Source organism: Pelodiscus sinensis, chromosome 33 (genome assembly GCF_049634645.1).
Source record: "Pelodiscus sinensis isolate JC-2024 chromosome 33, ASM4963464v1, whole genome shotgun sequence".
Lineage (NCBI taxonomy): Eukaryota > Metazoa > Chordata > Testudines > Trionychidae > Pelodiscus > Pelodiscus sinensis.
The window spans coordinates 2,865,973-2,882,982 of record NC_134743.1 but is presented as its reverse complement, the minus strand read 5'-3'; the positions used below and the strand labels follow the sequence as shown (position 1 = coordinate 2,882,982).

The window sequence follows — 17,010 nt, the reverse complement described above, 5'->3', positions numbered from 1 at the left end:
TGGGCAAAACTTTTGCGCAAAAAGGCCAGTGTAGACAGCTCAGATTTGTTTTGCAAAAAAGCCCCGATCGCGAAAATGGTGATCGGGGCTTTTTTGCGCAAAAGCGCGTCTAGATTGGCCATGGACGCTTTTCCGCAAAAAGTGCTTTTGCAGAAAAGTGTCCATGCCAATCTAGACGCACTTTTCCACAAATGCTTTTCACAGAAAATTTTTCCGTTAAAAGCATTTGCGGAAAATCATGCCAGTCTAGACGTAGCCAAGCAGTTTAACACTCTTCAGTACAGGGCTGTGTTCAGAGCGACGCGGGAGAAGATAGAGTAATCCAGTCTCAACGGAGAAAGCACTATGAGGCTGCAGAAAGTGGGATGCATTTTACTAACCCTTTGATTTCTCAGAAGGGGCCCTGGTCACAGAAAACCTTCCCTATGTGTCAGCTAAGGGGCAAAACCAGATTCCTGCCATTTGGCCACCAAGAGTCTGTGAAGTAAGATTTGTTTTCTCCTCTTTTTTCCTTCCGTGACAACTTACACCTTTGCAAGGTGACTGTCCCCTCTGATATGTAACTAGCTCTAGATTCATAGTTTCTCTCTCGCATACTAATAGTTTGTAACCTTGGTGCAGGTGTTGAATCAGCTTTATTTGAAAACATATGCATAAAATTCATTTTTCTAAAAAGGTGCGGTTATATAGATGTATTAATAATCCGGAGTCCTCTGTCATGAGCAAGTTGTACAAGAATTTCATGACGTTCTAGCTACCCTCCTTAGCATACCCATTGTCTGATCAGAGTATTCTCATTATGGTTAACGAATCTGCATTGGCAATTGTCTGGTTGGGTCTCGGCCCATATCGTAAAATCTCAGATGAGGTTTGGAAGAGATCTCAGGAGATCATTGAGTCCAACCGTCTGCTCAAAGCAGAAGCAATCCCAACTAAATCATCCGATCCAGGGCTTTGTCAGCTGTTTCCTAAAAACCTCTAGGGATGAAGATTCCACCATCTCCCTAGGGAACCCATCCCAGTGCTTCACCCCCCTCCTAGGGAAATAGTTTTTCCTAACATCCAACCTAGGCCTCCCCCACTGCAATTTGAGACCATTGTTCCTTGTTCTGTCGTCTGTCACCACTGAGAGCAGCATCTTTCTAGCCTCTTTGTTCCCCAAGGCTGTTCCCCATTCTGGCATCCAAGTGCAGAAGGTGGGGGCCCGCAAAAGACCTTAAATACAATGCCTCTCTAGGCTTCTGCTTACAAAAATTCTTCAGTGTCGCAGATTTCCTTCCCTTGGGAGATAGGCTGCCACCATCAAGTGTAAAACAAAAAAAAGAACCCCCTTCTTTTTAGACCAGAAAGAAGTACTTGAACTTCTTCTGGAGAGGCACTCTCAAGCTTTTTTAACCACCCAAGAGCTTGAGAAAAACAGGAAAACAAACTGCAGTCTCTGGTAGCTGACCTCCCAGTCTTAGGCACACACACACAGAGACCTCCTGCTACTTTACAGGACACAAGACTCAAATCATCACCTTAAAAAAGGCGATTTTATTAACACAACAAAAAGATATCCTTGATAAAGCAGACTTGGTTGCTATGTGTTACAGAGCAACCGAGAAAAGAATAGATTAAATCACAAAGAAACTGTTATCTCCGGTACTTCAGGGGGTAGCCGAGTTAGTCTGTACAGCAGGGGTGGCCAACCCATTAGAGCCAAAATAGCAGTGGACAGAGTGCGAGGAACCACGTACCAGGGAGGAAAGTTGTTGAGCAAAAACAAACCAGCCGCACCGGGGGAAAATAGGTGCCGGTACACCGTCCCAGGGAGGGGGCTCCAGGCTGGACAGTGTTGGGGTCAGGTGGAGGGTTGGGGTGCTGAGCAAGCTGCAGGCTTGTGACTGTGGGGTGCAGGAGTTTGGGCTGGGGTGCATGAGAGGCTCAGGGCAGGGAGGCTGGGAGTAGGATGGGCTCAGGACACAGATTTGCAGTGTGTGGATGGTGCAGGAGTGTTGTGGCAGAAGACTGCAGATGGGGGGGTGCAGGAGTTTGGGGATGTGAGAGGCTCAGGACAGGGGGTTCCAGTGTATGATAGGCTCAGGTCTGAGGTCTGGGAGAGTGCAGAGGTGTTATGATGCTGCAACCAGATGGGGGCTTGACCCAATTGGGGGCTTGTTGGCCAGGCTTCATTTTTAAATTAAATATTATGTCAGACACAACATGTTTCAGCATTGTCTTTGTTTATGAGAGAGGCAGGGAACCTGTTTTGAGTCAGGGGTCACTGACCCACAGAAAAGTCAGTAGGGGCCACACAAGTGAGATGCAAAAAACAACCCCTCCAAAAAACCCCAAGCCTCACTAATGTGGCCCCAACTATGCTGGTGGGGGCAGGGGAGAGAGTGCTGAGGCAAGATGCTGGTGGGTGCTGGGGCAGGGTGCTAGGGGGTGCTGGGGCAGGGTGCTAGGGGGTGCTGGGACAGAAGGCAGGGTCCTGGGGCAGGGGACATGGTACTGGTGGCGGGGGGGCTGGCTAGGGGAAGAGGACAGGGACAGCTCAGCCAGCACCTGGGGATCCCGGGACTCAAGAAGCATGTGGACTGCTTTTCCCCTCTCCTGTCCTCCCTTCCACTCCCACAAACAGCTGTCACACTTCCTGAAACACCGGGTCTTCCCCCTGCTGCCTGCCTGTGCAGGGGTGTGTGTGTGTAGAAGTCCCAGGACTGCATGCCAGCTCCAACTTCTCAGGAAGCGTGTGCTGTTCCTCTGCTCCCCACGGCAGTGCGTGGTTCCTGAGAAGTTGGAGCTGGCGTGCAGTACCAGGATTCCTACTCCCTCCCCCTCCCGCTCTAACCCAATCCCCACCCCCTCCGCTCCCCCAGAGCCAGCCCTCCCTGCTCTAACCCAATCCCCCTCCCCGCCACCCTTATGCTTCAGTCCTGAATTCAGAGCCGCTGCTGCCACTGCTACCACCACACGTGTCTCCCTACAGGCGCTGGGATGCATGCGCTGAGCGGCTGGTTTTGAGCATGTGCTGGCCGGGACGCCATGCATACACCCCCAACCTGATCCTCCTCCCCTTCCCCAGAGCCAGATATCTCCCCTTCCCTCTCTAATCCAATCCCCTTCCCCTCTGCCCCCCCAACCTTATGCCCGGTGTCATACAATCCTAGAACCACAGAGCTGGAAGAGACCTCAGGAGTCATCAAGTCCAGCCCCCTCCCCAAAGGTGGACCAATCCCAACTCAATCATCCCAGCCAAGGCTTTTTCAAGCAGAGACTTAAACACCTCTAGGGATGGAGATTCCACCACCTCCCTAGGGAACCCATCCCAGTGCTTCCCCACCCACCTCGGGAAATAGTTTCTCATAATGTCCAACCTAGATCTCTCCCACTGTAACTTGAAACCATTGCTCCTTGTTCTGCCATCCATCACTACTGAGAACAGCCTCTCTCCAGCCTCTTTGGAACCTCCCTTCAGGAAATTGAAGGCTACTATCAAATCCCCCCTCACTCCTCTCTTCTGCAGACTAAATAAATCCAAATCCTTCAGCCTCTCCTCATACATCATGCGCTCCAGCCCCCTAATCATTTTGGTCACCCTCCGCTGGACCCTCTCCAATGCATCCACATCCTTTCTGTAGTGGGGGGCCCAGAACTGGACACAGTAATCCAGATATGGCCTCACCAGAGCTGAATAAAGGGGAATAATCACTTCTCTGGATCTGCTGGCAATGCTCCTCCTAATGCCCCCTAATATGCCATTAGCCTTCTTGGCTACAAGGGCACCCTGTTGACTCATCTCCAGCTTCTCATCCACTGGAATCCCCAGGTCTTTTTCTGCAGAACGGCTACTTAGCCATTTGGTCCCCAGCCTGTAACTATGCTTGGGATTCTTCCATCCCAAGTGCAGGACTCTACACTTGTCCTTGTTGAACCTCATCAGATTTCTTTTGGCCCAGTCCTCTAATCTGTCCAGGTCACTCTGGACCCTATCCCTGCCCTCCAGCGTATCTACCTCTCCCCCTAGCTCAGTGTCATCTGCAAACTTGCTGAGGGTGCAATCCATCCCCTCATCCAGGTCATTAATAAAGATGTTGAACAAAACCGGCCCTAGGGTTTTGGGGCACTCTGCTAGAAACCGACCGCCATCCTGACATCGAGCCGTTGATCACTACCCATTGGGCCCAACAGTCAAGCCAGTTTTCTATCCATCTTACAGTCCATTTATCCAAACCATACTCCCTTAACTTGCTGGCACGAATATTGTGGGAGACCGTATCAAAAGCTTTGCTGAAGTCAAGGTATATCACATCCACTGACTTTCCCATGTCCACAGAGCCAGTTACCTCATCATAGAAGCTAATCAGATTGGTCAGGCACGACTTGCCCTTTGTGAATCCATGTTGACTATTCCTGATCACTTTCCCCTCTTCCAAGTGCTTCAAAATCCTTGAGGATCCCCTCCATGATTTTTCCAGGGACTGAGGTAAGGCTGACTGGTCTGAAGTTCTCTCGATTGTCCTTCACTTTTTTAAAGATGGGCACTACATTTGCCTTTTCCCAGTCATCTGGGATCTCTTCCGATCTCCATGAGTTTTCAAAGGTAATGGCCAAAGGCTCCGCAATGACATTTCCCAACTCCTTCAGTACCCTCAGATGCTTTAAACCCGGTGTGACAGACCGGGCCGTGTCTGGGCACAGCTAAGGGCGTCCACTCAGGGCGAATTGCTCAAATCCGGGGCTCCTTACAGTCCCCCTAACTGGCGACCTCTCCAAACAGGCCTCAAACCAGTCTCACAGAGCGCTTCAGCTGCCTGCCTGAAGCCTCCCGAGCAAAACCCCTCCGACACCCCAGCAATATCCGTGCCCCAGATGGCCCCGGGCCTGTACACAGGTGGGGGGTCCTAGCACCCAATCCCACCTACCCCAAACAAGTTCTGTCCGGTTCCAAGAAACCAGCCACAGATCCCTGGTCAATTTACCCTCTGGATCTTACCCACAAATCACGCTGGGCCAATCCTTTAGAATCTATATCTAAAGGTTTATTATTACAAGAAAGAAAAGCCTGAGAGTAAGGTTATTAAAGTACAGTACGTTACATGCACCGAATCTCCCAGTCCTCGATGCAGGCTCTAGCAGAGATGTTGCAGCTGCTGGTTTAAACGTTCTTGTTGCACATCCTATGATCAGGATGGGTTCACAGGTCTTCCGGGCTCTTCAATCCCTGCAGTGCTGCCTCTGGGATGAAGTGCTGAGCTGAGAACAAAATGGCATCGCCCACATGGCCTCTTTATACTCCTTCCTGGCCTCTTCTTGTATGCAGCAAGTCACCTGGTCAGAGGCCAATCTCTATGTTTCCTGCTGGCTGCCCTCAGGTGACAAATCCCATTCTTTGGGTGTGTCCATAGCCTATTGAGAGTCATTGTTCCACAGGGCTTTGCTACTCAGCCTGTCCATAGCCATGCTTAACCACATTCACAGAAATATTCAGCTTCCACACAGATTACAGATTCCTACCTACACACACAGACATTATACACTCACATAAATAGCGTACATAAGATCAACAAACAATAATCTCCCATTCAATACCCCACATGGCTCCCCCCACACCAATTTCTGGGGCCAACACCCCCACCTAGGGGTGCAGCAGCGATCTGGCTGCTTCCCTCCAATTCAGCAACGTGACACCCGGGCCCATGAATCTGTGTATGTTTAGCTTTTCTAAATCGTTCCTAACTTGTTCTTTCCCCAAGAAGGGCTGTCCATCTCCTTCCCCTACTGCATTGTCTAGTGCATTTGTCTGGGAGCTGACCTTGTCCGTGAAGACAGAGGCAAAGAAAGCATTGAATACTTCAGCTTTTCCCACATCATGTCACTAGGGGTATGTCTACACTACCCCCCTAGTTCGAACTAGGGGGGGTAATGTAGTCATACGGAGTTGCAAATGAAGCCCGGGATTTGAATTTCCCGGGCTTCATTTGCATAAAGCCGGCCGGCGCCATTTTTAAATGCCGGCTAGTTCGGACCCCGTGCCGCACGGACTAGCTAGTTCGGATTAGGAAGCCTAGTTCGAACTAGGGGGTTAGTGTAGACATACCCTAGGTTACCTCCATCATCCAGTAAGGGCCCCACACTCTCTCTGATCACCCTCTTATTGCTAACATGCCTGTAGAAACCTTTCTTGTTACCCTTCACATCCCTTGCTAGCTTTAACTCCAATTGCACTTTCGCCTTCCTGATAACTCCCCTGCATTCTCGAGCAATATATTTATACTCCTCCCTAGTCATCTGTCCACGTTTCCACTTCTTACAAGCTTCCTTTTTGTGTTTAAGCTCACCAAGGATGTCCCCGGTAAGCCAATCTGGTCACCTACCATATTTACTTTTCTTGCTATGCATCGGGATGGTTTGTTCCTGGTCCTTTAATAAGGCTTCTTTAAAATACTGCCAGCTCTCCTAGACTCCTTTCCCTTCATGTTAGCATCCCAGGGGATCCTGCCCATCAGTTCTCTGAGGGAGTCAAAGTCCGCTCTTCTGAAGTCCAGGGAGTGTATTTTGCTACTCTCCTTTCTTCCTTTGGTCAGGATCCTGATGTCACCCACCTCTACTTCCCCTGCTACTTCCTCCCTGTTTGTGAGCAGCAGGTCAAGCTGCGCATGGCCCCTGGTCGATTCCATCCTCTTTGGTGTCCCAGAGCCAGAGCTGCCACCGCCGCTGCTTCCACCAGGCACATCGCCCTACAGGCACTGGGCGCGTGCGCTGAATGGCTGGCTTTGAGCATGTGCTGGCTGGGACGCCATGCACCCCCCCCCCTCAACCTGATCCCCCTCCCTTTTCCTTCTCCAGAGCCAACCATCTCCACACCTCCCCCCCTCCTCCTGCTCTAACCCAGTTCCCCTCCCCACCTCTAACCTTATGCCCAGGGCCGGGAGCTGGAGCTGGAGCTGCCGCCGCCGCTGCCTGTGCTCAGCATGTGGCTGCTAGCACGTGCAGGCTGGGATGCTGAGTGCGACCCAGCCTGCATGTGCAGGTTATGACGCAGTGCGCTGTGGGCTGTGAACAGAACGGCCCAGCCGTGAGAGCATCTGACCTGAGCGGTTCCAGGTTCCGTCCCGGTTTCGCCAGGAGCTGCAATTTTTTTCTTTGCGAGCCGCCTGTTGGCCACCGCTGCTGCACAGGATGAACTTCAAAAACAACAAATGGTCTGATAGCACTTTATAGATGAACAAAACATGTAGATGGGATCCTGAGCTCTCGTGGGCACAGCCCACTTCTTCAGATAATCCAGCCGGCTGAGAGGCACGTCTGGCTGCAGATGGTGCAGGGCTGCTATCAAATCCCCCCTCGCTCTTCTCTTCTCTAGACTAAACAAGCCCAAATCCCTCAGCCTCTCCTGCAGACCAGGGAGACACAGAGCAAAGCCTTGGAGCACGCCCGCAGCAGGACAGCCCGGGCGCGCCTGGGCTATCCCGCTGCAGGCGTGCTCCAAGGCTTTGCTCCCCGTCTCCCTGGTCAGCAGACCAGGGAAACGGAGCAAAGCCGTGGAGGACGTGGGCGGTCCCGCCACCCGTGTCTCCCTGGTCTGCTGGGGGGGGCGGGTGCAGCTAGTGCCCCCCCCCCAGCAGACCAGGCTTTTCTTGCCTACGCCTGGGGTAGAGCAGCTGGGGCACTGCCGGGTTGGTCCCGCAGCGCCCCTCCTCGGCGCTACTGTACCAACCCGGAAGCACCCCAGCTGCTCTGCCCCAGGCGTCCTGATTCAGCCTCTGCTGGTCAGTTTCAGCAGTGGCTGAATCAGGGCGCCTGGGGCAGAGCAGCTGGGGTGCTGCTGGGTTGCTCCAGTAGCGCCGAGGAGCGGCGTTACTGGAGCAACCCAGCAGCACCCCAGCTGCTCTGCCCCAAGCGTCCCCAAGTCAGCCGCTGCTGAAACTGACCAGCGGCTGGCTACAGGAATCCCGAGGCAGAGTTGCTCTGCCCCGGGCTTCCTGGAATCAGCCGCTGATCAGTTTCAGCAGCAGCTGACTTGGGGACGCCTGAGTTTCTTAAGTTGAATCCGTATGTAAGTCAGAACTGGCGTCCAGATTCAGCCGCTGTTGAAACTGATCAGTTTCAGCAGCAGCTGACGCCAGTTCCGACTTACATACAGATTCAACTTAAGAACAAACCTACAGTCCCTATCTTGTACGTAACCCGGGGACTGCCTGTACTTTCTGTAACTGGATGCAGTACTCCAGGGCTACGTCTAGACTGGCATGATTTTCCGGAAATGCTTTTAACGGAAAAGTTTTCCGTTAAAAGCATTTTCGGAAAAGAGCGTCTAGATTGGCACGGACGCTTTTCCGCAAAAGCACTTTTTGCGGAAAAGCGTCTGTGGCCAAACTAGACGCACTTTTGTGCAAAAAAGCTCCGATCATCATTTTCGCGATCGGGGCTTTTTTGCGGAAAACAAAACTCAGCTGTCTACACTGGCCCTTTTGTGCAAAAGGGACTTTTGCCCGAACGGGAGCAGCACAGTATTTCCTCAAGAAGCACTGATTTCAGACAGTAGGAAGTCAGTGCTTTTGCGGAAATTCAAGCGGCCAGTGTAGACAGTTGGCAAGTTTTTCTGGAAAAGTGGCTGATTTTCTGGAAAAACTGGCCAATCTAGACGCAGCCCAGATGTGGCCTCACTAGTGCCGAATAAAGGGGAATGACTTCCCTAGATCTGCTGGCAATGCTCCTCCTAATGCAGCCCAATATGCCAATAGCCTGCTTGGCTACAAGAGCACACAGGAGTAGTGAAATATGGTCACTAATGTTGCAATTGGATGGGAAGACAGAAGAGAGGGACTGTGCTTACCCTGTCCCAAAGGAGGGGGTCACCCTCAATTAAAGAACCTGGATGAGCCCAGGGCTTGAATGTCAGAGCCCAGAGAAAGTAAGGGGAGGGGGCAGAGGACACAGGTGTCTACGGCAGGAGGCTACACCCCCCCAGTAAGGACCCTCTCTAGACTGGTTCAACTTGCTCCTCACCTCTTCCCAAGGAATGGAACTAAATACGTTTCATTCGGAGCCTCTGTGGCTTTTTAAATAGCTCAGTCAGTGCTGGAAGCTGAGGGAGGGGGGAAAGCAGGTGTCTCTGTCCTCCCTGCCCAGAGCTGGACACCTCTGAGCTCAAATCACCGAGACCGGCTGGCAGAAGCTGAGAGCAGGTGGCCCTCGGAGCTCGGAGAGCGGAATAAGAATGGTGACGGTGTTTGCACACGCACGTGTGCACAACGGGAGGACAATTCACACAGCTGTACCTGTGACCTCCTCGGTCTGTGCTGGCCAGCGCCGTAGCAGTGAGCGGGGCGGTAAGGGCGGGCACCCCCTACAAGAACTTGCTGTGGGACTCAAGACCCCAAAGCTGGACACGGCCCACTGTGGGTGTCTTGCTCCTGCTTTTATGCGTAGGATACAGCTTGTGCTGCCAGCTCAGATTAATGCCAGGTGCTTGGTATTAAGGAGACTCGTTCTGCCTCAGACTCAGTGCTTGTGAGAGGGAAGAACTGCCTCGGAGAGGCACACAGTGGCAGGTGTCCACCCAGTGGACATTTTCCCAGGTTGCTGGGTGGGTGCTTGAGGCAGGGTCTCTTGTCAAGACGTGACCAGACCAGACCCTGGGAGCTTCCCGGGAACTGAGTCACAGCTGGCACCGTTCCCACCTCTGCCTCGGAGGCGTCTCTCGCTGCAGGTGGCTTTGCTGTTGGGCTGTTCGCCTTGGCAATAGGGTGCATGGGGGACAGGTGACAGGGTGTGACCAGTGAATTATTGACATGCACAGTGAGTTCAGTGGAAGGCTCACAGCTCCAGGGAGAAGGTGAGAGTTGCAGCAGTGTTCCCTGTAAGCTGAGTTTGGGCAGCCACCCAGGGGAGAGTCAAATGCCACTCAGCTAATAGGCAGAGCCCCCACATCTGACAATATGTGTTATTCCTGTGGTGCACATCTGCACATGGATCCATGCACATAATAACATTTATTCTGCACCTGGATGGAAAGAATTAGAGGGAACACCAAAGCCCCAGTGAAATCCCTCCGAGAGCACACGCTGCCAGCAATTTAGTGGCCTGTCCAGGGAATTGCTGCGCCCGTCTCTGCAAACCCAGGGCCAGCTCATGCCAGGGAGACTGTCCATGTTGCAACGGCAGGGCCGTTGCTTTGTTCTGTGACGGGCAGGGGCCTGCAGGGGCCGTGTGAGTGGAGGTGGCATATCAAATGAGCACAGGGGTAAGTGTACATGGGAAGAAAACACCCGCAGCTGCTGGCCCAGCTCAGCTGGCTCAGGCTGGGACTGGGACGCTCTCAAATTGCAATGTAGAGGCTGGGGGTCAGGCTGGAGCCGAGACCAGGGAGCCTCATGCTGGAGCCTAGATCTCACCAGGGTCCAGGCAGAGCTGCCCCCATGGATCCCATGAGGGTCCTGAGCCCAGGGGGAGCCCCCAATCTTGAGGTGAGTCTTGTGCTGCAGCCAAGGTCAGACCCAGCTCTCAGCAGTCCCCCCCCCCAACCCACCGATCTAACCACTAGAGCCCACTCCCCTCACAGAGCTGGGATAGATCAGTTCTAGCCAGAGTAATGAGTTACTGCAATCAGAGTTTGGCAGCAGGGCACAAAACCAGCCCCTAAGATTAAGCCAATCTCTGAGTCCAAGAGATCGTACCACGGTCGATGACCCCAGAGCTGAGCAGGGCGGGGTCATGCCCCCTCCACTGGGGCACAGGATCAGGAATCTGAGGATAAGCTGAGGGGCCCATGAGTAAAGCCTTCAAAATCCGCTGAGATCTGCTTTATAGCCGTGGTCCACTTTTGCAGATATGGATGCAGTTGCGGCTACACATTTCGTATCTCAAACCCTGCAACTTTGTGGCTCTGTTTGACGTCGGCAGGTGCCCCGTGCACAGCTAGAGATGTGGATCCCTGTGACTCTTTTTTGCAACTACAGCTGTGGCTGCGAGTACAAAATTGTGGATCCGCGCCGGGCTCTACCCATGAGCAATGCCAGGCAGAGCCGGCCTTCACCTTTGTTTTAGCTGCCTCTTCAGTTCCAGGGAAGTTCAGCTCAGAACTTCAGCCTTGGAAAGGGCACTGACTCATGGCTGTGTTGTGGTGCGGGAGTGCCTGGGCCTGCAGGGGCAGCACGAGCCAACCAGGGAACTAGTGAGGTCTAGTGGTTAGAGCAAGGCACTGGGCGCAAGACCCCTGGGTTCTATGCCCAGCCCCAGGATGCAGAGGCTGGTGTGTGCTGCCTATTGGCTGAGGACGGGACTCCCGCTCGCTGTCTCGGCATGAGTTCTGGAGGCAGCCGCCCACAGCTCTCAGGAATGGCCCCTGCTGAGACGAGGCCTGGCTGGGCGCTGGGTGATCCTGGGCCCACGTGAGCAGTGCTGAGAGCAGGTTGCCTGGTGTCTGGGTTTCGACCAGAATGCCCTGTTGGGAAGGACCCAGCAGGCTCCAATGAGCACTGCTGAGCAGGGTGTTAAAAGTCCGGCAGCACAGAGGGGCTGAGACAGGCTCCTACCTGCCCCGGCTCCACACGCCCCCCAGGAGCAGCCACGTGCCCCCTTCCAGCTCCTACACATCGGGGCAGCCAAGGGGTCCTGTCAAGTCACAGGGGCAGGGCCCAACAGGGCTGTGGATTCACTTCAAGACAGAGTCGGTTAGGGACAGAGAGTTGCTTTTATTGATCTCACTGTGTCACTACTATTACAGGCTTAAGACTGCCACATGGTTACCCAGCTACTGCAAACAATCAGCAGAGGCAAAGCAATGCACAGGAGAGTAACAGGCACTTGGAAATGCTTCCGCCCGTTCAGGTCTGCAGGGAGTCCCGTTCCGGTCACCTCGCACGGGCCGCAGTGGGCGTGGCTCCAGCTAGGGGGAGGCAGGGCACTCCTCAAGGTTTAGGTCCCTGGAGAGACTCACCAGACAGGAAACTCCCCGCACTAGTTACACTCCAGTTGTTTACCGGGTGGGCACGAACCTGGCTCAGCGCCGTTCTTATCGCTCCTATGAGCTGAGACCGAGGTCAAACTTGTTACTGCTCAGTAGTGTCCCAGCTCCAGGCATGGCTTAAAGCGGATAACGCCCAGCTGCTGTTCGGGCTTGCAGGGTCCCAGGCTATGTTCAGGTGGGTACAGCAGGGATGGAAACTTCCATCCCAGGCCTGCTAAGCTGCAGGACCCACATATGACTTTTATGTGACAGATCCGCACACTGTCCCCGCCCCATACCGCTCTGCAGCTCCCATTGGCTAGGAACCGTGGCCAATGGGAGCAGTGGGGGCGGTGCCTGCGGATGGGGCAGTGCACAGAGCTGTGTGTCCATGCCTCCACTTAGCAGCTGGAGGGGGACATGCTGCTGCTTCCAGGAGTCAAGTGAAGTAAGCGCCGCCCTGCTCCCTGTTGACCTGCTCCCGCCCTAATCCCCCTCCTGGCTCCCAACCCCTAGGTCAGGCATGTCCAAAGTCCGGCCCGCGGGCCAAATGCGGCCCGCGGTCGGATTTAATACGGCCCCCCGCTTCTCCCGGCTCCCCGGTGCTTCTTTTTAACTGGCGCGCACAGCGCGCCGCTTCGGGCTGCCGCCACCGCCGCAGTCCCAAAACCTGCCCCTGCACTCCGCTTTGGGGCTGAGAGTGCGGGGACAGCCCCCGCTTCCTCCCCCTCTCCTGGCTCCCCGGCGCTCCTCTGAACTGGCGCCGCTTCTGGCCGCGCCGCCGCCGTCCATGGCGGCCGCTGCGGTCCTAAAGTCCTCCATGTAGGGCACGTCCGCAGCCCCGCTCCCCCGCTTGACTACGGGTTCGCCCTGCCCCCGGGCCGCCGTGAGGCCAGCGTGCCCTGCGCTCTCCGCCCGCCTCTGACCCTGCAAGCCCTCTACCTTGGGGCTGAGAGTGCAGGGACGGACTCCACAGCTGCTGAGATCAGGGACGGACTCCGCAGCTGCTCAATCTCAGTATCTGTCAGCTTCCTGGCGGGCTCAGGCACGTGGAGCTGCGAACATTAGAGACTTCGCCACAAACGGGCTCAGGCACGTGGAGCTCATCATTAGAGACTTCGCCACAAACAGCCACAAAGGCAAGAGAATTCTTGTTGGGCAGTGTATTAGTGCAGTGTATTACTTGGGCAGTGTATTAAACCTCTGGCACTGCGCTCACATGATCCCTTCCCCTTCTGGTCAATTTAAAAAAATGGCGACTGTAAATAAGAGAAGGAAAGTTGACAGTGAGGGCCGCCGCTTCCAGGACAGGTGGAAAGTGGAATATTTCTTCACTGAAATAGAGAATCACTGTGTTTGTCTGATATGCCAAGAGACTGTGGCTGTTTATAAGGAATTTAATGTCAAGAGACACTACCAGTCGAGACATAGCACATACGACAAGCTAACAGGGCACGACCGCAGTGAAAAGTTGAAGCAACTTGAAGCTGTTTTAATGTCACAACAGAAATTTTTCATAAGAGCCCGTGAGTCAAATGAAAATGCCACAAGGGCGAGCTATGAGGTGGCAACGTTAATTGCTAAAAATTGTAAATCTTTTGCTGAGGGTGACTTTATCAAAGAATGCGTTATGAAAATGGTTGAGAATATCTGTCCCGAGAAGAAGCAAGAGTTTGCCAACATTTGCCTGGCTCGTAACACTGTAGCATGGAGAATTGAAGAGATTTCATCAGATATTAAGAGACAGTTGACATCCAAAGGAGTGGATTTTGACTTCTTTTCAATAGCCTGTGATGAAAGCACGGACCTATCTGACACAGCTCAGTTGCTGATTTTTATGAGAGGGGTGGACGATGAAATGAATGTGACTGAAGAGCTACTTGACCTCCAGAGCCTTACGGACCAAACAAGAGGAAAAGATTTATTTGTTTCTGTTAGTTCCGCCATAGATGACATGAAACTGCCTTGGAACAAAGTTACTGGGATTATTACTGATGGGGCACCTGCCATGGTTGGTGAACGAAGTGGATTATCAACCCTAATCTGTAACAAGGTGATCGAAGAAGGAGGCAAAGCTATTAAACTCCATTGTATCATTCATCAACAAGTTCTCTGTGCGTAACATCTCAAATATGATCATGTTATGAAACCGGTGCTAAAGACTATTAATTTTATTCGCTCTAAAACCCTGTGCCACCGCCAGTTTAAACAGTTTCTACTGGACATCCAGGCTGAATACGAAGATGTTTTATATCACAACGATGTAAGATGGCTCAGTCGGGGGTCTGCACTGCAGCGTTTCTACTCTCTCAGAAAGAAAATCGGAGAATTCTTGGAAACAAAGGGACAACCAATGCGAGAACTATCTGATCCTATTTGGCTGGCTGATTTGGGGTTTCTAGTTGACATAAAGCATCTGAATGTACTGAACACGAGTCTTCAGGGGAAAGATGCAGCGGTGAACCAGCTTTATTCACACCTCAAAGCCTTTGGGACAAAGTTGCAACTTTTCATAAGGCAGTTGTCACAAACACAGCCCAATACCATACATTTTTCAGCGTTGCAGGAAATAATGAACAGTTTTCCACAGGACAATATCAGTGCGCAAATGAGCAGGTATGCAGCAGACATTGCATCTCTGGCTGGGGAGTTTAAACGGCGCTTTCAGGATTTTGCAGCTATTGAAAAGGAGATCAGCCTTTTCTCCTCTCCATTCTCTGTTGACCCCGAGGATGCTCCAGATCAGCTGCAGCTCGAGCTCATTGAGCTGCATTGTGACAGCGAGTTACGCAGTCGTCACCAACAGCTCTCTCTTGTGAACTTTTACCGCCAACTGGATAAGAGCCGGTTTCAAAAGATTCGAACATTGGCTAAGAAAATGCTGAGCTTGTTTGGCTCAACATATATGTGTGAGAAGACATTCTCTGCTATGAACTTTAACAAGAACCGCGTGAGGACAAGACTAAGTGACTCTCACCTGCGTGACATTTTGCGCATCAAAACCACTGCCTTTGAACCAGACCTAGCCTATGTGCTGCAGTCCAGATCTCAGTTTCACCCTTCACATTAGTGCAGGCAAGTTTTTTTTTCAATTGAGATGACTACATTGTAAAATCTCAGTTAATGTCAGTTGGTCTAAATCAGTTATAAATATATTTGGACACAACATGTATAGTTGGTGTTATGTCGTTTGCCGTTTGCAATAAACTTTGCATAAAATAGTTAATTTGCATTTAATTTTAATGGTTCAAAGAATGTCAGGCAAAATGGTCGGCCCTCACGCACGTTCACTTCATCAAATCTGGCCCTCTTTGAAAAAAGTTTGGACACCCCTGCCCTAGGTCAAAGCCCAGAGCCCCCGCCTATATCCAGCTTCATCCCCTCCCACACCCCAGCCTCCTGAGCTAGCCAGGGGGAAATGAGCCTGTGAACAATGGGGGCGGGGCCTCAGAGAAAGGGTGGGCAGGGCCAGGGTGTTCGGTTTTGGGGGTTGGGATCCTACCGAGCACTCGGCAGCCGCAGGGAGACACGAGTCCTCCAGCGGATTCAGCTCTTTATTTGCATCTGTGCAGTCGAGATGGCTGTGACATGAGGGTCTCCCCCAGGGCTCCAGCCTGGCCATGTAGCACAGACACCTGCGGGGAGGGGCCATCTTGCACCCCGGGGAAGAGGTGCAGCCCCACCCCAGCAATGGTGGGATCCATCAGGGACGGCCCCTCCTTGGCTGGGGTTGGAATGAGGGACCTGGAAACTCCTGTTCCGATGGCGGGGGGGCTGCCCCACTGCTAATGAGACACCCGCCCCGGTGTGTGCCAACTTCGTGCTGCATCCCCCAGGAACTGCAGAGCCCACAGAATGTGGCTTGGGGGGAGGGGCAGAGGAATGCTCTGGGTCCCTGTGTTCATCCCAGGCTGGGCAGGCAGGGCCGGGAAGTTGGAAGCTCAGACGGCAGGGGAGCCGTGGGAGGCCGCGGAGGAGCTGTGGATGGCTCAGCTCTCCTGCAGGATGAAGAGAGCACGGGCGGTTAGGGAGCCCTGCCTGCAGGCCTGGGCAGGGATGCAGGGAGCTCCCGACCCCTCACCCACCTGGGCACTTCCCTGAACCCCGCCACCCACATAGCTAGTGCCTAGAGCTAGGCCCTGCCTGGTCCTAGGACTCCTGGCTCCCACGTCCCCTGTTTTGTCTCCTGCTTCCACTCTCCTCCCAGGGCTGTGACAGATCCCAGGAGTCCTGGCTCCCAGCCCCCTCCCTTCTAACACCCTGGACCCCACTCCCCTCCCATAGAGGAGCTCTCTCTCTCTGCGCATGGCCGTGTACCTGGCAGACCACGCTGATGTCCTCGTGGTGGGTGCAGTCGTGGTAGCCCCAGACATGGTGGGCACAGTTCTGCAGGGTCTTCTCGGTGCCTTTGCAGCGGACGTCATCCAGCCAGATTCTCCCCGTAGCCTTGCCAAAGCGGGGCCGGTCCCTCAGCTTTGGGGCCACTGGCTCAGCAAGGCCACAGCCCAGCTCCCGGCACACCACGTTGGCGCTGAAATTGGACCAGTGGTCGTCGCACACAGTGCCCCACTCCCCGTCATACTGCACCTCCAGCCGCCCGGCGCACCTCCCTGGGCCGTCCACCAGCCGCAGCGCAAAGGGCTCTGCAAGGAAGGGGGGCGTTAGCTGGGGAAGTGCCCCAGTGCATCCTGGGGAGGCATGACCTGGCTGGTGGAGGGGACTTGACCCCTTCTCCCCCCCACACACAGATGGCTTTGCTGGCTGAGCCCAGCCAGCGGGGGCAGCTGTCGCCAAGCTCAGCAGGGACCACGGCGCATGCCGCTCCTTTGGGCAGGGAGGCAGGGGATGTGCAACGCCCAGGATACCCACGTGGCACCGGGGACTGTCACGTTATTGGATTTCAGTCGGAACATGCAGATCATTGTTGCGCCACCTGGTGTGTGTTTCCCCACATTCTGGGCCACGTGGGCCACGTGAGGGGTCCAATGACAGCCCCTGCTTAGCTGAGTCTGTCTGTGCTGCTCACATGCATGGGGGGGTTGTATGTAGAGTTATGGGAATGGGCTCTGCAC

General features: G+C 53.7%; 1 protein-coding gene across 1 annotated transcript in view; it reads right to left on the bottom strand.

The window, feature by feature from the left end:
• Positions 1 to 14,384: 14,384 nt before the first annotated feature.
• The window catches only part of LOC102449031 (scavenger receptor cysteine-rich domain-containing protein DMBT1-like), a 91,151-nt gene continuing 88,525 nt past the window's right edge, over positions 14,385 to 17,010 (bottom strand). The window contains exons 20-21 of the mRNA XM_075914361.1: positions 16,256 to 16,581; positions 14,385 to 15,936 (exon numbers count right to left, since the gene is read on the bottom strand). Of these exons, the coding sequence (XP_075770476.1) occupies positions 15,928 to 15,936; positions 16,256 to 16,581 (335 nt within the window). The 3' untranslated portion in view covers positions 14,385 to 15,927. The remainder of the gene's footprint in view (positions 15,937 to 16,255; positions 16,582 to 17,010) is intronic.